At 44.7% G+C, this 22406-nt stretch overlaps 1 protein-coding gene across 1 annotated transcript in view; it reads left to right on the top strand.

Moving 5' to 3' along the window:
• Nucleotides 1-22406, top strand: part of TRAF1 (TNF receptor associated factor 1) — a 152881-nt gene that overhangs the window by 67879 nt on the left and 62596 nt on the right. The window contains exons 4-5 of the mRNA XM_085613576.1: nt 6956-7054; nt 9213-9374. Of these exons, the coding sequence (XP_085469702.1) occupies nt 6956-7054; nt 9213-9374 (261 nt within the window). The remainder of the gene's footprint in view (nt 1-6955; nt 7055-9212; nt 9375-22406) is intronic.

Here is a 22406-nt window from a genome sequence, read left to right as displayed (position 1 = left end):
CAACCTATTTACCGATTTCTTGGCGTTCACTACAGGAAGTCTGTATTGTTTATAACAATGTTCCACATAAGTCCTTTGCTTCCTGCTTTGCCACTCGAGTGCTTTCATGATGTCATTCAGATTACAAACGAGCTCTGTAATAGAACAGAGACTGTGGGATTTCACTGCTCATACTGGGACTGGCCCCCTGAGTCACAGGGACCGGTGCTGTCAGAGGGCCAGGGGTTTCCTGTCGGGGGTTCAGGCTGCCATCATGGGAAATGTGCAGGTCACAGAAATGAATGGACTATGGCACTTATATTAAGGTGAAACATTGTAAATTTCGTTCTAATTTCAGCATAAAGAAAGTACAGAATTTATGGCTGAGGTTACAGTAAGTTCATGTGCTATTTACTGGAAAACAGCTTTGAAACGTTTCCTGGCCACTGCCGCGCATTCAGCTTAAAAAATATATCACTCAGCTAGCACCTCTTTAACATGGATTTTTCCACCCCATCAACATGACGAAGTATCGTTAAATAGTGTTTCTTTTGATTTTATGTTCCTCTTTTATACCTATGTTCATTGCATGCTGCTCTGTATCCTTGCTTCTTTCTGTCGACAGTGGCTAGTTCTCTTCTGTAACCTATAAGTGACAGGAGAACCCTCCTCATCGCAGGGGGCCCCATCTTCATTGCATTGACAGACCCAGAGAAGGCTATGGACATATGCTACAATATTGTGGAAGCGGGACTACTGTAAAAAACCCATTGAAAGTCCCATCCACCCTCCTCAGCGGTAGTCAACATCAAGGAAAGACCTGCATGCATGGTGGTCTCTCTTGGGGTGGGCTTTGTCGTTCTCGGAATGAGCTTCTAGGTCTCCCTGCCATCTTGGGAGAAAACTCTTAGCATTGCATGAGCCGTAGAAATGTTTTAGGGAATGTATCCCACTTTGAGCTGACATATTCTGGTACCGTTATTTATTGACGGCGAATGTACCACAACAAAACCTGAATACACAAAATGATATTCAAAAATGCAAACAATATCCAGGCGCCCCCTGCAAATAGCAGAGGGGTGCCATTAGTCGATCCATGGGCATGAGCCAAGTGGGAGTCCCTCATCAGTGTCGCCATGATGGAGGGTTCCCTGTGACGTCATCGGGGAGGTCGCCTCCTGGGACCACAGCAGAAAAGGCATCCCAGGGCTAAGCATTGACTTCTTTTTCCTCCACTTTTCACCAGTAGTCATCCTACCGCATTCGCTGAACAAGTCCACCAGTGGCAGGATCCATCCATGGGATATGGAGTGTTTGGTAGGCTATGAAGAGGGCAGAAGGGCTCGGTAGAGTGCATTCATCCCTGGACAGAAGGCCTCCTATTTGGAAGGAAGCTGAGATCAGTAGGAATAGTTACAGTACCGGAGTGGAGTGAGCTGCACATCTAGAGTGGTATGTTTGCTGACAGCGAGGTTGGTATGGCCACAGCAAGTAGGGTGCTGGTGTAGCCAGCCGGTGGACAAGTACCCATTGGGGAAGCTGGGTTAGATGCATATCTGGATGCATCCATAGAGTGGGATCCTGGGGATGCAGAGCGGACCCGTGGGGAAGGGATGCATTTGTTATCCAGGGACCAGAATAAGGAATAATTTTTTAATCAGCAGGCGCACTATTATAGGGGCCCTTATGGAGGATCATCAGCGGTAGCTGGGGAGAGGGCGTGTTTGCCAGTGACCTCCGATCTGTGGCGGAATTTCTCGCATCAGGAAAGGGGGCTACCTCAAACGTGGACTGATTTACTGAACTGGAGGTGTGTTGATTTGTATGGGCACTGGGCAGGCAGGAAGGGTGACTGACCTGCTGGGGGTCCTGGACCTTAATGCCTTACCCCGGGATGCCTGGAGTTGAACATTTTGGGGGATTTGCCTGGTGACAGATACCCCAGCCGGGACAGAGCGCTATGCGGTGCTCTGGTGTATGTGTTGGTATGGAACAGCAGGTATTGCTTGCCCATCGCCCTGAGAGGTCCCTACTAAAGTATGTATGCACTATATGCCCTTGCTGGGGGGCGTGAGCGATGGATAAGGAAAGGGGCCTTCTGGCACTTTCCATCCTGAAGTGTTCAGCTGTGATGGAAGGTGGAGACAACTTTGTTTTGCCTGCACAATCTTTAAACTGTTTTGCTGACTTTATGTCCTGCATTATTATCATAACAATGTATGTCTTTGCTGATCTTACGTTCTGTGTTCTCATAACAATGTTTGCTTAAGTCATGTTTACTTATAACAAATGTCTCCTTAACTTATGGTTATCGTTTCGCAAAGAGACTATGTGAATACAGGGTACGACCTTGGTTAAATTACATTAATTTAATTGGTCTCTCTCCCTGGGAGTTGTTGCAGTAGGGGGACAGCGAATTGCACGTTGTGAGCGCACTATAGACTCCTTTATATCACACAGATAGTAAATGCAGCATGCCCTTTACAAGAACTACATAGAACCGTCTTGGAATTCGCAACCTAGAATGCACCACCATGAAGGTACCGCATTCACAATCATTCTGTGAAGTCAGTACCAACAAACTTGTCTACTAAACAAAGACACAGAAAGATTACCCCAGAAAGAAAACAGTTAACTTTCTGTCTGTGAAGAACGTAAACGTAGGTGGCAAACAGAGAACATTCACTAGCCTCATGCAAATCCCTATCTCATGCTGAATTCAGTGTACTGGTCAAAGCAAGTGGACCACCTGGATCTCCGTCAGACCCTCCCTGCAGCAGGTATGTTCCAAACATGCTCCAAAGCACGTGTGCCAGATCTCTGCCGGAGAACACAGCAAACAAACCACTGGCTACAGGATCTCCCCCTTCTGAACTCCAGACCTCCTTTATCAAACGCCAAAGAATGAACCTCAGTCCATCTAACATAGTTAAGTAACTATAGGGCGGTATCAAATGGTCCATTCCCAGGAAAATTAAATGGAAGAAGGGCCTTTTCGCAGTTCCGCTGTTTTGTTGAAGCGAACAATCTACTTTCAGACCAGGAACCTGGGTCCTGCCTGGCATAGACAGGGAATCTGCTTTGATATCTATCTGGGATGGCCTGGGATGCACAGTGGTCAGTAATGTTGTCCTAGTACTGCTCCTCTTGGACTTATCAGCAGCTTGTGGCGCTGTCTACATGCTGTATTACTGAGAGTAGAAATTCAATGAACAAATTGGAACTCCTACTGCAAAGAAATCTAAATGTAGCACCACTGTTCATGTCACCTCTCCTCACAATTTTTCATTCTAACAAGCCCTAAGCATCCCTCCGCTCCCGAGTAATTTCTACCTCACCCCCTTAACAAACCTAATCAGTTCTTTCAACCAACATTCTACTACTATGTCAAAGTCAAAGGTCAGCCTGAAACTCAAACGTAAGTGAACTGATGATGACAAATCTTCTTAAACTCAATTCTGACCAAAACTGAAACGTGACTTGTGGACAGTGGAGTAACCACCAACCTGCCAATCAACGTCAATCTGACCAAAGAGCCAGAAACATCATGGGCAACATCCTAGCATAGAATAAGCTAATGCCATCCATGCCGAGCTGAACAATTACAAAATGGTTGTGCTTTTCTGGGCACAGCATTATTACAGCTTTGGATTGACAAAGTACCATTCAAGTCAGCCTGGAATGAGCAAAAGCAACACATATTTTTCACTCTCATTCAGTGGTGTAGCTAGGGGGGGCGGTGGGGGTGGACCGCCCCAGGCAGCACGAGTTTTAGGGGCGGCGGCCGGACCCCCATCCCCTCCCCCCTCTTACCTGCAGCCGATGCGGCAGCAAGAATCAGCAGCAACCCCCCCGCTCTTACCTGCGGCCGCATGAATCGCCAGCACCCCTGCCTTTGATCAGGCCACCGTGGGTGTCAAACGCGTGCGGTGGCCGCCACGGGCAGCATAAGGCCCAGCTATGCTATTGATCTCATTGCAGCTTGTCCAAGATGCTTAGGGTTGTCTAGACACAAGGGGGTACCCAGGATATATCAAATAAATGCTTGCAAGTTTAGAGTGCCTCATAAATTATGCATTACAAACCAGGGCCACACAGCTGCTATATACTGCCTTGGATGTTAGCTTTCTTTTTCGTGCGCAGGTTGTTTTACCTTTTTTTATTTTAATTTTCATGTCTAACATGTCTGTCTGCAATGTTATATTGGTAAATTAAGAATTGGTGTCTTCATTTCTACACTAGTATACACTGGCATCCATCTTGATTTTTTTTTTGTTTTTCAACACCCATTCCAAGATTACCTGTGATTGAAAAAACATTGCAGAGCTCGGCATTTTAGAGCTGAGACTTATTTGTTTTGCTAATCAGAGCTGAACAGGCTTTCTATTTCATTGGGCATTTCCCTGGTAGGCTGGAACCACTGCAGGCTGGTCTTGAAAAACCCAGAGCCATTCCTTGTGGCTTTGTCACTTTCAGCAATCATGTGTGGAAATAAGATTAAAAGTGATAAAAACACTTACCGAATGACAGGACGTTCTCGCTCTGGACCTCATCGCAACCGCAAAGCAGTCTCCAGCAAACTCTCTTAACCAATCCTGGCCCTGCTCACAGCATGAGAGCAGCACACTAATTGGAGGGAGTGGCCTGTCTCAGCGCTCCACAGCACATTGGAGGTCTGCACTTATTCTCAACCCAACTGTGGGTTCAGAGATTTAAAGTGTGCATGTCTGGCTGGCCGTCGCACGACAGCCGGCCAAAGAGATATGCACACTTTACCTAACGGGAAGACTGAGAGATAGCTCAGCTATGTGAAGCCTGAAAATATAATTTGTCATGCCGTAGGTATACTTCTGCCACCTAAAACAAATACCTCTATGATCATTTTCTCAGAGTGCACAGTAAAACAAATGTAGAATTTGTTTTAACGTATGCCATGTTTGGTTTTCCTCCAGGACGGCGTCTATGCAACGGCAGGTCACCTGCACTTCCATGGGGGTGCAATGTCTTGCCTCTTTAAAATAGTGTTGTTTCAGAGTTTGTCAGAAAAATGCTTGTGAAACCCAATTTTGAGATTAAACTAAGCCCAGAGCGTCAACTGCAGCATAACTCTGATATTGTGATATTGTGCATAATGGGTTACCTGTGCAAAGCACTGCACAATGAAAACACTACTTTGTGCACTACTTGTTCCAGTGTTACTGTGACAAACTGGTAACTGTGTCGTCGGCACCGTGCCTCTCTTGCACCCCATTCGGGGTTGCCCCTTTCTCTAACCAAGCCAGTCTACTTTCTATAATTAGTAAAGACAGTAAGGAATAATCATTGTAGAGAATCAAACTTCTCAAAGGAATTTTGGACAAATTCATAAGAAATGCTGCATTTTATAGTGTACATTGCCACGGCAGGATGTAAAACAACATTTATAGTTTAGCCGCTTTGACACTATGGGGCATATTTACAAGGGCGTTGCGCCAGCAGAACGTCACTTTTACCGACGTGCAGGTAGCGCAATGCCCTGCTTCATATTTACACAGCAGCGTTAAGCCACTTTGCGTGGCTTACCACCACTCTGTAAATATGTTACCCTTTCACGCAGGTATCTGCATGAAAGCGGCGTGCAATGGTTGTTGCTGTGGGCGTTCCACCGCAGCACCCATTGCTTTGTAACGCTGCCCCAGATTTACGAGGATCTGTAAATCTGAGGCAGCGCCAAAAACTAACGCCACAGAATAGCAGGCATTAGAATGGCTCATAAGGAGAAATACTTTCATTTCTCCTCGATTTTTCTCCTTCAATGTGTGGTGCGTTCATACAAAGAGCAATTCACCTTTAAAGGTTGTTTATGTGCAGGAAGGTGTCCATTCCTGCACATAGGGAATCATCCCTGCAAAGTAGGCACCCTTGCAGTATGGGTCAAGGGTGTCTGTGTTGGCACTAGGTAGCTTTTTTAGCACCAGTACAAGGGAAAACACAGAGGTGTGCCATATTCTTGTAAATACGGCACATCCCGGCATTTTTTAAATGACACAGCATGGCTCTGCTAAATTGCATGCAGCGCCTTGCCGTTTCCTTGTAAATATCCCCCTCTATGTGCTGGAGGCTTCAGAACAGAAGTGCAAGCCTGGTTGTTGTTATCACATCTGCTATTAAGAGACACTATTTCTGTTTCTGTTGAAGTGACCTCTTTACAGGACATTAGCCATCACATTCTTTATGTTCTGGATCTTGAAGGAACATTTCTATCCTGTGCATGCTAGAACACTATTCATTGCAAAGGTATTTCAAGGCAACTACCTTTCTTGCCAGTTCTTTAGGCCGGATGGATCCCTGTGTTTAAGGGGCTTGGTCATCTTATTGTAGAACTGCTCAATATGGGCAGGCAGTAATTTTGCCAACTGATTGGCATTCATTTATTCAATCTCAGGAGGAATGAAACTCTAGACTTGCCAGTCTCACATCCTGAAATCAGGTACTTTTATCCTCTAAGTTCAATATACTGAGACATGTAGACAAGTGAGGCCTCAAACAAGAGTATGTTGTAGCTTCCTGATGAGCAGAATGAAAAGATCACTTTGGTCAACCGTCACACAGGAGCATCTTTCTGGAGATGGAAGCAAACATATTGAATAAGCTCATTGTCATTTCACAAAAGGAAGTTTTGGAGAATTGGCAAAAAGCGCCGTCATTTTGAAATAACCTTGGGGAAACTGGTTATTGAGGGCTTCATTTATGGGGCCCCTGGGGGACTTTTACGCCGCCTTAACATCACTTTTTTGACGTTCTGGTGGCGCAATGTCCCGCGGCATATTTACAAGGCCACATAAAGCCCCATCTCCATTGATCGACGTGCTAGCCCCTCCCTAAGGTCTAGTAGTGCACCTGACCTGTGGTATTTCAGAATCTTGTGTTATTGATTTATATAATATCTGCTATTTTTACAATTGTTCATTGCTTTAATGATGCTGTTATCCCACAGGCCTTCAGTGATGCGGCAATAAACAAAGAGATTTCTGAATTAAAAGTACACTGTGACAAACCCGGATGCAGCTGGAATGGTCTCATGAAGACATATGAAGTGAGTTTCAAAATATTAGAGTTCCAAACAATTTTGAGATAGTTGTAGGAGGATTTACAAATACATAAACTGTAAATATTATCTCCTTAATTATATATATACATACATTGATAGTTTTTTAATTATCTCGTCCAAAAAGTGCAGATCTTTCATGTACAGGTCAATGCAAATATTACCGGAAGATCTTTGATTATACCCTCCTCTTATTTTTTGCATCATTCAATTCAATTCTTCCCTTTGTCCTCTTTCCTTTTTTTTACGTGTATTCCTTTCCTTTTCCCCAGGCCTTTAATGCATACGGATTATTTTAACATCTGTATATTCTGAATTGACTTGTTTCAGTTATCTGGCTATTAACTATGTTTCCATTCTTTATGTCTTTGTTTCGATCAGTTTCATTTCTTATAGTCTAACATTTTTATTTATTTTTCTCTATAGAGCCTAATTTTTCCTTTTCCATTTCTTTCTTGATTCCTTGATCTCTTCCCCTCTTCTCGTTTGTTACTTCTTTTTTTCTCTTTATATCTTGCCTTCCTTCTTGTTTGCTTTTTCTGTTCCCTATTTCCTTCACTCCCTTCGTTAGTGTCTCTTCTAAAATCACATTCTCTCTTTCATTCCCTCCTTCATTTTTTTTTCTTTCGGTTGTTTCTTTTTTTAATTTGTTCTCCTCTTTGCTATTGTCATCTTTTTTGTTTTTCTTTTATTCCCCCTTTCTGTCCTTCTGTCTCTCTTTCGTGTAGTTTACATATTCCCCCTTCCTCCATTTTCCATCTGTTTTTACATCTTGTTTTCTTTGTTTGTGTCTTTCCTTTATCCATTTATTCATTCCTGACCCTGTACCACTGAATGCAAAGCCATTTTGGTATTGCTTTACATGGCCACCTGTTTCAAAGTAATCTTTAAAAAATGAATGGAAAGCAAACTCAGAGAAAGATTGGCTGATGATGGTCCTTTCTTTACCCCATGCATAATATTTGGGACCACAGAAGAAGATATAGATCTCGGCTTTTTTAAGGAGTAAAATAAGCTTGTCTTTAAGCATCATGTGAACTGGGGACTACGAGGTACTGTCTTTCAAGCCTAGATCTTGTGATTTTAAAGCAATAATGGATCACTTAACTGTATTTCTAGGTCTCCATAGCCACTGAATGCGCCTTTGATTGTTTCAGATTGTGCACCCGAAACCATCAGGTGTGCTGGAGCTAAGACATAACATGCCTTTGTCCAATGATGACATGTTGAATGTCATCTAGAGTTTTGTTTCCTCCAGTCTTGGTAGCCATCACTTGAAGTTTGGAGATTTGGGATCCTAGCGGTTCAGTGTTGACAATTGAGAAAGACCGTGACTCATTTAAGCACTGGTTTGATTGGGGCTGTAATGTGGTTTCTTTTGCATTCATGGGGCATGGTCCAAGTTCGCGCCAAGACTTTTTACCTCTTTGCCGGGAGTCAGCATGTGACCTGCATTGATGAAATTTAGGATGAACAATTCATTTATTTACTGAAGTGTCAGATGCTAACATGTATGATGCCACTGTTGGAGCCATTTGACACTAGTAGACTCCTATACATTGAGGATGTCAGAGTTGGAGTCACTGATCTTAGGTGCACTCATAAAGGTGGTGGATTTCATTGTTGGAGGTGTGGAACTTTCGTAAACTCATATGCCGGGGTGATGTCAGTAGTGAAGGCATTGAGCTTTAGTAAGCTCATACAGATTGTTGATTTCCGTGTTGCAGGCATAGGAATTTGATTTGTTTATATACATGGGGTATGTCGGTTTTAGTGGCATTGAACTTTAGTAAGGTCTTTTACACTTCTTTTTCTTTCTTTCTTTCTTTCCTTCTATCTTTTTCTTTCTCACCTTTGTACTTTTTTGTCAATTTTACATTTTTGTTTTCCTCTTTTTGCTTTCTTTCTTTCTTTTTTAATTCTTCTTTCTTTGTATTGCATGTATGTTCTGTCTCTCTAATTCTCTTTTCTTGATGTGTTTCTTACTTTCGAGTTCTTTCTTTTTCTGTTCTTCTTTAATGACTTATTTGTTCAGTTTCTTTTCCTCCTTCTCTGTTACCCTTTTCTTCTCACAATCTTTCTTTTAGCAGCATAAGATATTTCTGCATCTGTACACCCATGTAAAGCTGTTTTTCCTTTCCACTAGGACCACCAAAGCTTATGTGAACACGCATTAATCCCTTGCCCTACTGGCTGTGGGCTGGTGGTCATGCGAAGAAAATTGGCTGATCACTTGGACAAAGAATGTGCCAATAATTTGATGGTATGCCCAAAGTGTAAACGAAAGCTTTCCAACTACGAATACCAAGTAAGATCCTTGTTTACTTTATTTTTACTTTCTGAGGCTTTGAACTTGCAGTATATATTTTAACTGGTTACTGTGATGTAAACATATTTTCAACATACATATGGAGAGAACTGATGACGTTTTGGAACCACATTAGAAATTATTTTGACAATTCTCTTATGAATGTAATAAAAAATGTGAGGTATCACCAAAACTGTCTTAAACCTTTGCAGATATAATTTCATTGAAGGATGTCCTCTGCTCCTAAAGTGAATGTGAATCCATATAATTTTTTTTTTTTCTAATAAAGATACTGTTTAAGCTCATTATTCTTTAAATCACATAACAGGTTCTTAGCATACCTTGTCTTTGAACGTGTGTAATCCCACAATATGTAAAAAACATATATTTTTATTAATTTACAAAGATTTTATTGATGTTCTGTTGAAAATAGGCCCCTGCAGGATAGTCACATATATTTACCAGCACAGGCTTGCATTGTGCATGTTATATCTGTAAACAAGACACTCATGCAAACTGGCTAATAGAGAAGCCTTCTCTTGTCACCGTCTTCGAAAACACATCTATAGGTAAGCCATCTCTTTCACAGTATTCAGTAGACTTAATCTTAATACATTGGAGAAAATGCATGGACCAGTTTCAAGCAAACACAAGGCTCATCCCAATAACCAACAGCAACTAATAACTTCTGGATCAACCGCTGGGGGTTCCGGAGTAGCGTGCTTCCTGCCATAAACTGCTTCAGTGCTGCATCGGGAGTAGTAATGCAAATACAGTACAATACATACAAAGGTAAATGTACACTGCCTGGGTTGAGGTATACTATCTAGGACTAAAAACCAGCATCGGCGGGTGGTTTAGGAAGAATTTGTCCCAGTCCCAAAAGCCCTAATTCCCTAGATGGTTTGAGAGGAGTGCAAAACATATTAATCTACAGCCCTGAAGAAATCTTTCAACTTCAACTCTTTCCAGGATGTCATCAGATGTAGAATGTATCAGAAATGTTAAGATCAATTCAATATGTCACTCATCTGATGGCACATCTTCAGCCCCTTCTCTGCAAAGGGTTTGAAAGGTAATGGGACAAGTCAGGTTCTGGGAAGAAGAATCTCCCTGTGCCAAGTGATGCTCCATTTTTGTTAAACAACTTGGGGTTCATCTAATGCTAGGCACTCGGCAGTCAAATGTCAGACAAAATATGGACAGGTCTCTGTGAAAATCAAGTCTCTCATCAAAAGAGATCGCCTTTACACCTTTCACGATGTAAGAAAATCAAGTCAATATGAATGTTGATCCCCCTTAAACTATTTTTTCTTTTGTGTAAGCACAGCCTTCATCTTCATTCTGCAGAAACATCAAGAGAGCTGCAAACATGTGAATTCCTCCTTAATACCTCGACCTTTAGACAAGCTAGATGGTATTTCCAAAATACGAGCAAGCTGATCAGCTATATACACTGCCTCCCTTGTCTGTGCTCACATGAGTGGAGAATAGTGAGAGCTCAGTCCACTCTGCACCCAAACTTTGTAAAGGAATGGTAGTTTCATAGGTAGACAATTTCCTACAGATGATTGCGCATCCAGGTGGTGGAACTGGAAACTACTTCTCATACCTATTAAAGCAATGTGTTGTGCTCTGGTGTGCCACGCTCTGGGGTGTGCATCAAACACGTTCATATTACTGTAGCCCGCAGTGTGGTGCAACCTTCCACAGTACCTTTTTTTGAAATGGCTCTGGTCTCCTCTTCTTTCAGCTTGGGTAGCTTCTGCAGGAGTCACCCATTTCACGACTTCTTGTGTTGAGGTCTATTAATAGATGCCGGCCTCATTCCCACAGCGTCTCTTGCACTGGTAGTAGTCATCCAGTGTATGATGTGCTCTATAAACGACTGTTAGTAGAAGGTTCCCATGAATAACCTGGTGCGCATGCGAGCGTATCTGGCAGTAGAGTTTGTACTTATCACTAGGTAGAAGAATCAAGAGGAGGGCACTGGGGTAAAGAAACCAGCTCACTACCAAGTTATTTACCTGTCATCGAGGCTGCGAGGCACCTTGTTCAGGGCCCTCCCCCAGATGAGGAAGTCGCTATTGCTTTCGCATGCAAAAGTAAATTTGTGTCTTCTCTTGAGCACCTCAGCAATGATCATCTCTGCTTCCACTTGAGTGAGGCCCGATGTGCAGGAATACGTAATTCTATTAACTTTTTATATATTATGTAGAAGGGGAATGGGAACACACCCTTGACAGAGCAGTTGACTGCTTCTCTGCTCCTGTGTCCTAACTGATAATTGCTTTTTTGCACATAACTTGTATTTTATGTAGCAATACTGTTTTAAATTGCGTTTAGGACTTTTTAAAACTATTCTTAACATGCTGTGTGGGGAATTGAATTTGTGAATCTCTGGGGGCTGGCAGGATTCGATCTCGGTTTTTTCTTGAGCCGACACTTCCTGGCCACCATTTTCGCTAAGGGGCCGGCCTAGTGGTTAAACTGGGGGAGATAAAAATGGACGCTGCGCGAGCGCGCTCGACCCTCGACAGAGCAGTTGACAGCTTCTCTGCTCCTGTCTCCTAACTGATAATTGCGTTTTTGCACATAACTTGTATTTTATGTAGCGATACTGTTTTACATTGATTTTAGGACTTTTTAAATCGTGTTCTTAACGTGCTGTGTGGGGAATTGAATTTGTGAATCTCTGGGGGCTGGCGAGATTCAATCTCGGTTTTTTTCTTGACCCGACACTCCCTAGCAGCCATTTTCAGTAGCGGTGCGGTTTAGTGGTTAAACTGGGGGAGATAAAAAGGGACACTGCGCGCACAGGACGCGCTGCTGGCGCGCCAAAGGCACGCCTAAGGCAAGGACGTCTGCGCCCATCAGCGTCCCGGAGGCGACCGGCGCTGGAAATGCTGCTGGTTTCCCATCAGGTAATTCTTGTTTACATAACCATTGATTAAACTACAGTAGAGAAAGCCTAATACCGATTAGTAGGTGTGGGAGCTGCTGCTCCCACTTTACTCTTTCAGTAGACTCAGACCGACTCTCCTGTAATGATTGTAACTGGAGCGCCCATCCACAACCTGACACGGTATGTATTTTAAGAGGGAGAGACTCCGCCATGCGCACTCCTCCCTCTCAGAATGCTGTGACAGGGGACAACCTGAAGGCAGCCCTTCTGAATACAAGATCCATAAGAAAACATGAGCTTCAGCTCTTTGACCTCCTCATTGAGACTACGCCAGATATTATGTTTGTCACCGAGACATGGCTTAGTGAGGGTTCCAACCCGACTATCGCTACTGCCATTCCCCCGGGGTATATGATAATTAGGAAGGATAGACCCGGTGGTAGGGGCGGGGGTGTGGCGATTATACATAAGAACTCCCTCTCCTGCTTACCATTACCCATTGCAGAGTTAGAGGGGGCTGAGGGCCTCGGTTTCCATCTGACGGTTTCTGCTCACCAGTCTATTGCTGGTGCGGTAATATACCGACCACCAGGGCCGGCAGGGCGGTTCCTGAAATCTCTTGGCAATGCTATCTCCCCTATTGCATCCAAGTATAGTCAGTGTTTGGTTCTTGGGGATTTTAACATACATTTAGACCAATCGGCCGACCTAGAGTCCATGAAGTTGTGTGAATCCCTTAGTATCTTCAACCTGACTCCCAACATCTCGCTCCCCACTCATGAAAAGGGCCGTATCTTGGGCCAGATCTTCTCAACAACTAGGATTGAAACAGCTGTTCCCCTCCCTATTATCTGATCCGACCATTTTCTGCTCACCTCTAGGATAGACAAGGTACCGGGAAGGTCTCAGTCCTATTGCAAGCAGCGGGCCAGAAGCTTTAGACCTTTCGAGCAGCTAACACCGGTGGCTCTAGCTGCTATACTTAGCCAACACTCCATACCCGCCAAAGGCATCTTAGAGTACAACGAGCTCTCACTGGAAGGCTGGCTCCAGGAGTGGACTATGCAGTGAGCCCCGCCCAAAACCCGAGTAGCCAAACACGGTAGAGCCTCTGCCTCCTGGTTTACTGAGGCACTAAGGAAAAGCAAAAGCTTGTGTATATGTCTAGAACGACTATGGAGGAAAAACTTTGATCCTCTGAACAAACGCACCTATAAATTGGCACTGAAAGCCCACTATGCCAAAGTCCGTGAGGGAAAAAATTAATTTTGGCCTCCAAAATTGAACAAGCTGTTCCCAGCAGTGGGGAATTGCTCAAGAATGTAAAGGATTTTTCTTCCCCCCATGCAATAAAAAGCCCCTTCACCCCTACCTATGAATGGACGAATCCTATTGCGCAATACTTTTATAATAAAATCAAAACTATCCAGGATTCGTTTGGGCATCTGCCCCTAGATAGCAAGGGCAATACTGGCCTGTCCTCCCCGCATGTCCAATTTCGGATGAAACCCTTTTGGAGGTTCCACATCACTCAAAATTATGAAGGCTTTTAAATCCGGCGCTCCCTCGGACCCTTGTCCTGCTAAAACTCTGGCATCCATCGCCGAGGTATTGAATCCAGCCGTCAACCGGGTGTTGAACCTATCCCTGTCTGAAGGGATTGATACCGGACAGCTGAAAGCACGGAAAAATCCTCCCGCTTGTAAAAAAAACCCTCAGCTGTTCTTTCGGTAGCCAGCAATTACAGACTGATATCATTGTTGCCATACTTCTCCAAGGCTGTGAATGTTGCCATCACTGACTTTGTTGAGGCAACCCATGTTTTACATCCGAGTCAGTCAGGGTTTAGAGCCAACTGTAGTACGGCCTTACTGGAAGTCTCAGAGACGATTAAGACTACTCTTGATAGAGGAAGAAAGGCACTGCTGATACTGTTGGACCTTTCGGCGGCTTTCGATACCGTGCCCCACGATCTACTTCTGAGCACACTTCAGGACTGCAGCATTGGGGGCACGGTTCTTAGGTGGTTCTCCTCCTTCTTGGAAAGCCGCCAGAAAACAGTTTGGATCCCCCCTTTTTGGCCCTCATTCCTCCGCTGAATGTAGGAGTGCCACAGGGCTCTGTTCTAAGCCCAACCCTGTTCAACATATATATGGTCCCCCTTGCACCCCTAGCCGAACAACATGGGGCAAAAGTTATATCTTACGCCGACGACACCCAGTTGTTGTTTACCTGCGAGAAGGATGAGGCGCTAAGAGGAAACGAAATTAACATGTGCTTGGCTAAGGTGTTTGCCTGGTTCAGGGAAAATCAACTGCTATGTAACTCAGATAAGTCTGAAATCATTTTCTTTGGACATACTTCAGGTGACGAATGGCGCCAATGGTGGCCCCAGAATTTGTCCCCTCCAGCAAGCCCAGTCACCACCGTAAAAAACCTCGGGGTGAAACTGGACGCGGATATGTCCATGAAGTCCCAGGTCCAGTCTGTGGTCTGCACTTGTTTTGGGCTATTAAAAATGATGAGGAATTTCCTCCCCTTACTTCCTATCTCGCATAGTAAAACAGTGGTCCAAGCACTAATTACGTAAAGGCTAGACTATGTCAACGTGCTGTACTTGGACCTCGCTGACTACTTACTTGGCCGCCTACAGGTGGTTCAAAACACGGCGGCAAGGGTCGTACTTATGGTCGGACCCAGGACACACATGACCCCTTACTTAAAGTCCCTGCACTGGCTCTCAGTGAAAAAAGGGTACATTTTAAAGCCCTGGTGTTGGCCTTCAAGGCCCTTCACAACATTGGGGCCCCTTACACTGAATACAATTCAGCCCTATACACCATTCAGAACCCTGCGGCCTTCGACCCAGCATCTGACGATCGTGCCAAAGTTCTTTCGGTCACATAAGGGGGGACACTCCTTTCAGGTGGCAGCCGCGAAGCTATGGAACAGTCTGCCACCTTCCCTGAGACAGGAACAGGATCTCCTTAGTTTCAGGCGAATCTTGAAAACCTGGCTCTTCCAACAGTAGAGGAGGCGCTTGCTGTTATGTTTTCACTGCTCTGTCAAGGGGTCAAGACAGCGCCGGGACACTCCCTGGAGTAGCTGCATGCTCTACAAATACCCCGTAACATAACATAACAACTGCATCACATCCCAGCACGGTTCGCCCCTTTGCATTATGGTGAATGCAGTTCACAATTAGCGCTTACTTGGAAATTAGTAGTTGTATTTCCCCAAAGTTGGTGCAGGTAGTGCTGTTTATCTCGAGGCACATGTTTCCGAACTTTAATTTTATCAGGGATTGCTGAGAATGCTGCCACAGTCCTCTCAGGTCTCAATACCTCTCACAGGTGCATCTCCAAAAGCTCATCAGCTCACTGGCTCAAGGGAGCCTTTTTTAAACAGATGGGAGATGGTAGCACACTGCCTCGCATCCCAGCACAGTTCGCCCTTTGCATTATGGTGAATGCAGTTCAGAATTAGCGCTTACTTGAATATTAGTTGTAATATTTCACCAGAGTTGGTGCAGGTAGTGCTGCTCATCTTTAGACACGTGTTTCTGGATGTTATCCTTCATCAGTCAAGATCAAAGCAAATTTTATCAGGGGTTGCTGAAAATGCTTTTACTTTTTATATTATGTGTTGTTTTTTACTGTGACTACTAAAATGTGTTATGTTTGAATTGATACCAGCTATGCAAGAGCTTAAAGGCTCCGTGTTTCCTCTTCATGTGTGGTCAACTTCTGATGCCACTCTCTGCTTTCTTGTCTGGTCTGAAAAGCTTCCATTAACCCTTCCTCACCTCTGTGGGAGGTATGTAGGGCTCCGGCCTTCTGATTGGCCTTTTTTTTTACTCTTACAGCTTATTGGATGGTGGGTGCACTATACTTAGAATGCCAACAAACCTTGATTGATTGATTGAACCGCATGAACACAATACAAGTGTATAAGAAGCATGAAAAAGCATATCTCCGCGTCCATCTGTGACAGTCTGAGCCAGGACCCCACCCTGCTTCCCAAATATCTAACAGCTCTCCATGCTAGTGGATCTACTTTAGCAAAGGAATCTGAACAAGTATTAAAATCACAACAATTGCATCAGCCACTTTTTTGCATGGTATTTATTTTGTCGCGTATCATGACTGAAACATGGTTATCCCTTTAAAGGTCTTGTTATTGAACACTAGGGGGCAGATTTACAAGCCCATTGTGACATTTTGACGACACCGTTGCGTCACTTCTGTGACGCAGCAGCATCGTAAACAATGTGCCACCATGTGACAGATTTACAACGTGACGCATCTAGTGAGATGTGTCACGTTGTAAAGACCTGCGCTACATTATACCTGCGTCATGTATAATGAATGCAGGGTGGGCGTTCTGTCGCAAGGAAGCCCCATAAAAGTGACGCAGTGAAATCTACACGATTTTACTCAGTTACTTATACGTCCCCGCAGCGTCAAAACCTTACGCCTGCTTGTAGCAGGCGTAAGGAGTGACGCAGCACAGCAAGTATAGGCGGCAGGGAGCAGAGTTGAGTTCCATGGAGTTTCTTTCCAACTCCATGGAACTCCACATAGGGGCACTGCGCCACCTCCGCTGGGGGTTGGCTATAAGTCGGGATGTAGATTCCAAAATGTCGAATATGAAAGTTATCTGGTATCTTCAGCAGGTTCTGGAACATGCAGCAAACCAGTTTGTCCCTTATTTCTTTCTGTTGTGCTGCATTTTTACTCACATAATTTGTAGGCCTGTGGGGATAGCATATCTCTTCGATATTGGTTGGCTGGAGTGCCATTTAGGAGGACATCTGAGCAGTTTTGTACTCCCAAAACGTGTCCTTCTTGAAAGCTTGCCCATCATCAGATCAAAATGTCTTAATTTACCTGTCAACCTTTATCATGTTCATGACTCAGTGAGTTAAGCCATCATTGCTGAACCCTCCGTTGGAATCCTGCTAGGTCTGATGGAAATCCTCACATTGCTGAGGTCAATAAAAGGAGCATCCTTGAGCAGGGCTATAATAACACTTTTTATTTCCTACGCTATGAGAGTGCAAATCGGTGGCATCAGGGTCCACGAGAAGAACAGGTTATTAGTAGGATTGGAGGCAGACTCCATGGATTTGTTGTCTCTAATGTTCAGGTTTTTGTCATAACCATTATATTTATCTGTTAATGGCAATATTTAGTGTTGATGGGTTTTGTATAGGACATATATAACATAGGGGCTTTTTGTCTTGGGCAAGTGGAAGCATGCTAAGCATTCAGAGGAGGTCTTGGCAGGCCAGGGACATATACAGGAGGTTACTAGAGAGTTAAGAGCAGGCTCTAAGGGAAGGGACAAGTTCTGAGGCATTTTCAAAAGTATAGTTGGTTTATGGTATTAACCTATTTCCATGGTGTTCCAGAGCCGAAAAAAGGCCTGGCCTCCCAAACTACTTTGCGTACACTGCAGATCATTAAAGGAGTACCCAGTGCAGAAAAGAACCGTTCTCTTGACCCAGTCCTGCATCACCAACAGTTACAATCACAGGCATTCCAGAAATTAAATGATGTCTGTTCAGGATTTGAGACCTACTGTGACAGAATTCCCCAGATGACCTCTTTATAAGGTTTCTCTCTAGAGAATCTCAGAAGTTAATAGAAGGGTTAGAGGGTACACTTTAGCTCCGGGGGGAGGGCGGAGGGGCAAGGGGGTGACCTAGTGAGCATCACTTTTTGAATTCACCCTACAGGGCCTTGATCTGAATGTGGCAGAGTGAGGCTTAGTTGGATATGATCTCTGCCACATGGACTAGCCACCAGTCGAGTTCCTATCTTTATAAAACACTACATTTGGCACATACGGTACGGCAGCATAGCCAGAGGTGGGGTGTTGAGGCAGTCTAGTCTCGATAAACCATAGATGCTACAGTGGTGGCCTGCAGTTCAGGTGTACCATAGGGAAGTACCTGAATCTCTACAGAAGACTTGGAAAATCCCATCGTTTCTGGTTGCAGCTAATTAGTGTTTATAGAACAATAGTAGGTTCTCATGTTCTTGTGAATTGCGTCACTGGGCTGGTGGGAAATGTGTGCAAGGATGATGCACAGGTATTCATTTTTACTGTACATTATTAAATGCACTCATTACCTTTCAGACATGAGTCGGATTTCTGGCTAATCTTCCTGCAGACAGATGAACTCTGAAAAGCTGCATAATGCTTGCTCCAGTAAGATTCACCATCACATCTTTAAGGGCAGATGTTTTCAAATGCTTTACTGCAGATAGGTTACCAGTCCTATGGCTAGTGGTAAGTGTTCTGCCATAGTGTCCAAGAGCTGCTGTTAGATGTCTACATAACATAATCTATTTCCCATGTAACCATGGAAATATACCTCTCTGTATTGTATCTCACCAGGTGAATGCATCTGCTACAGAAGTCTTTGTACAACCTTCTGCTTACAGGTCCAAAGCCTAGTGAGGCCTACAAACACTTTTATCCCTCTGAGGTCACTACAATGAGTGGCATTGAGTTGTTAATACCTATTGCATAGACCTATAAAAATGCTTCTGGACTGTTACAACAAGTGTTTATTGTAATTAAATAATGTTAGCACAGGTGCTTGAGGAGTAACAGACAAAAAGGTTCACTTCCCCCTCCCTTTTCCCCATGATTTTTTACTAGTGCCTAGAAATTAGCTCAACTAACATTTAGACCAATGTCATTTGATAGACTAATGTAGTAGGTGACATCACTTTCAGCTGTGCCGTAGTAGTTGTCCAGAGATCTTAGAAAATACAGACAAACCAGTTAACACAAGGAACTCTATGCAAACTGATTTATTGTTGTGTTGTGTGCAATCAGGTGGTGTGTGTTGGGGTACAGTGGTGACAGTGGAGTAAAGTGGATCCCTGCCGAGAACCAACCTCGATCAGTATCAGAACCGTACTCAGCTGGCATATCAGTTCAGCTGCCCAGTCTGTACACCACTAGACCTTCCCCACACCGCACCCTCCCTTGCCTTCTTTCATCAACCGCTTCAAGGTCAAAGCTACTGGCCTGCCATGTCCTGCAAGGATCTCCTTTCTGTCTAGGCTTTTTCAAAGTATATGACAGTCTCAGGCTCTTACTTGCACATTTTCCATATGTCCATGATTTCCAGGTATGTCTGAGAATAAACACCCCCATCCCAGCTGCTGTGACCACCCATAGATCTGGCCCTAACTCTCTGGATTAGTAGATGGAACTTCAGTCCTTCCAGAATGAGTTCTTCAGAATGGAAGCAAAGTAGAGGTTTTGGCATGGGAGATAATAAGCTGGAGACCTCTTATTTATGAGCTGATGTTATGTGCTTACTTCCCACAATCATTTCACCGATTAGGACCATGGGTAGCCACATTTCTGGCAAGGTCATGGTCAGAAATTCCTGCCTGTCTCAACTCAAGATTCCTGGGCACGTGTCTTCCACTCTGCCTGAATCTGAGTGCCGCCTTGTCGCAAAAGCCATCATTTTATGTTGGCAAGCCCATTCATTGCTTTGGTATATATCTTCTTCAGCACTCGGTGAACAGACATCAGTATTTACAGAATGCAATAGTCCTGGTAGCCACATCAGCCGCCTACAGAGGGAAAGTACTCCCCGGGCCCTGTATTTGCTCATATTCATTGATAATGCCACCACCAAATAACTCATTTCAACTTTCAAGGTGCTATGAATGGTCCACAAGCCTGTCTGAGACCCTCGACCAGCCTTTCTGGGCAATGAGACTGAATAATATGTACCCTCACGCAAACTTCGGTCCATCACGAAAGAGCTAGTTAACATTCAGAAATTCCAGAAAGTTTGAAAGGTGATCTAGGTATCTCCAGTACTGACTGCAAGGCTGTGGAACGCAGTTCCTATGTCCCTCTGGAAATAAAATAACCACTAACTTTTGCAGACACTAATATTTACTCTGTAGTTTCCTTTATGACTTTTAGCAGAGCAAACTCTTTACTAGTGACTTTATTCAGCACCATGATATATTAGTTGGAACACTGGCACTCTAGAAGTAAAGTAAATAGTTTGTTCATGCTCTTTCCGACCTACATCCACTACCCTTTCTTCCTTCCCTGGCTTCTTAGTTCCTGCACTTATTCTTAACAAACCTCCCATTACTTAATCGCCTTCTCTAAAAAACCTCCTCCGCTCCCACTTTTTTTTTTATAACTCTTTTTATTAAAGAAACATCGACTACAAGGCATAGTTTCATAGGAACACCGCATAGGTAGTTGCAAGCACAAGGATTCAGCAATGCATAACATACTTGTACAGTTGGAGTTACGGGGACGGGGAGACATCTGCGTCGTAGAGTCTGGGGGGGGGTACATATTTCACCTCGGTATAAGTTCCAGGGAGTCCAAATTTTGGACCATTTTCGGGGGCAGCCCCTTGCAATGTAGACAGATTTTTCTCGTTGCATGCACCAATCAAGGTCCTTTTTCCAGTCTTTTACTGCAGGTGCCTGTGAAGCCCCCCAGTGCTGCGCAATGTTTCTCTTGGCAATCATGCAGGCAAGTGTCACCCAGTGTATGGCATAGGCATTGAGGTCCGTGGGCTCCCAGATATTTAGGAGGCATCTAGGGGCTTCCGGACGGATGTCAATTTCAAGGGTTTCACTCATGATGGCATGTATCTTGTGCCAGTACTCCTGAATGAACCTGCAGTGCCAGAGGATGTGTATGAAAATACCTGGCTGGGAGCACCCACGTCTACAAGACCCATCCGTGTGTCCCCCCATGTGTACCAATTGGGGCCCCGTTATATATGTTCTGTGTAGGATTTTTAATTGCACCAGGCGGAGCCGGGCCGAGATTGCTACTGTTTTGGGGGACGAAATCGCCGTCTGCCACCCTTCGTCATCTAGTTCAATTCCGTCCTCTGTCCATTTTTCCCGCAGTAGGGTCAGGGGGTCATGCATGTTATTAATTATCTTCCTGTACGTCAGGGATATGGCACGCTCCGGGAGGTATCCATCAAGGAGTCGGTCTTCCAGCGGGGAGTTAGCTGGTAGGGAGGCGCCCCTTGGCAATGCGGCCTGAAGCGCGTGGCGGACCTGAAGGTATCTGAACAACTCTGAGTCAGCCATTGAGTGTTGCGTCTGGAGCGTGCTAAACGACTTCACTCCCTCCGCCGTCCAAAGATCTCCGATAGTGGAAATACCGATGAGATCCCACTTATCAAAACCCTTTGAGGCGCCCAGGTATCCTAACTTTTGTGAGTCCCAGAGCGGGGTAGCTAGCGTTAGTTTGTTTGCCCAGCCCAGTGAGTTTGTTGCAGCGTGCCATATCTTAACCGTGTGGTTGGTGGGCCCCGTCAGCGGGATCTTGCCAGGTACGGAGTATAGTGCTCGGTTGTACGTCCCGCCGGGGAGTAGCCAGCGGTCCATACGGAATCCAGGGGCATCAGGGGGGCCATAAGTGCCATGGTTAATGGCAGTGAGATGAGCCGCCCAATAGTATTTTTTAATGTCAGGCAGCCCAATTCCACCGTCGTACCACCCAACTGTGAGCTTTGTTAAGGCTATACGTGGCCGTCCACCCCAGAGTAGGTCCCTCTGTAGGCCCTCTATCTCCCCAAAATATGAATTGGGCACAGGATCCGCGGCGTTCTGAAGTGCATATAGAAAGCGTGGTAAGGACATCATTTTGAATAATGCTGCCTTACCCAATAAGGAGATAGGGAGTGTTTTCCAGTGTATAATGTCGTTTTTAAGGCATTGCAAGGGTGGGCCCAAATTGCGGGAATATCGGAGTGTCGGATCTAGGGAGATAAATATGCCCAGGTACGTGAAACCGTCTGTGGCCACCGATATCGGGCAGTTCCGAGGCAACTGAGGGGAGTCCCCACTTAGAACGTATATGAGAGACTTCTGCCAATTGATCCGGAACCCAGAGTATCGCCCAAAGATGTTTAGAATGTCAAACAGTACAATAAGGGATATCTTACGGGAGGCGAGATACAGGAGGAGATCATCTGCGTAGAGAGAAATACGGTCCTCCCATCCCGGCGCCCATTGCAGTCGGCGAATGACCACGTTGTTGCGTATCCACGCTGCCAGGGGTTCGAGGGCCAGAGCGAATAGGAGAGGGGAGAGGGG

Source organism: Triturus cristatus, chromosome 1_2, assembly GCF_964204655.1.
Source record: "Triturus cristatus chromosome 1_2, aTriCri1.1, whole genome shotgun sequence".
Classification (NCBI taxonomy): Eukaryota; Metazoa; Chordata; class Amphibia; order Caudata; family Salamandridae; genus Triturus; species Triturus cristatus.
This window is presented reverse-complemented; position numbering and strand designations above follow the sequence as displayed.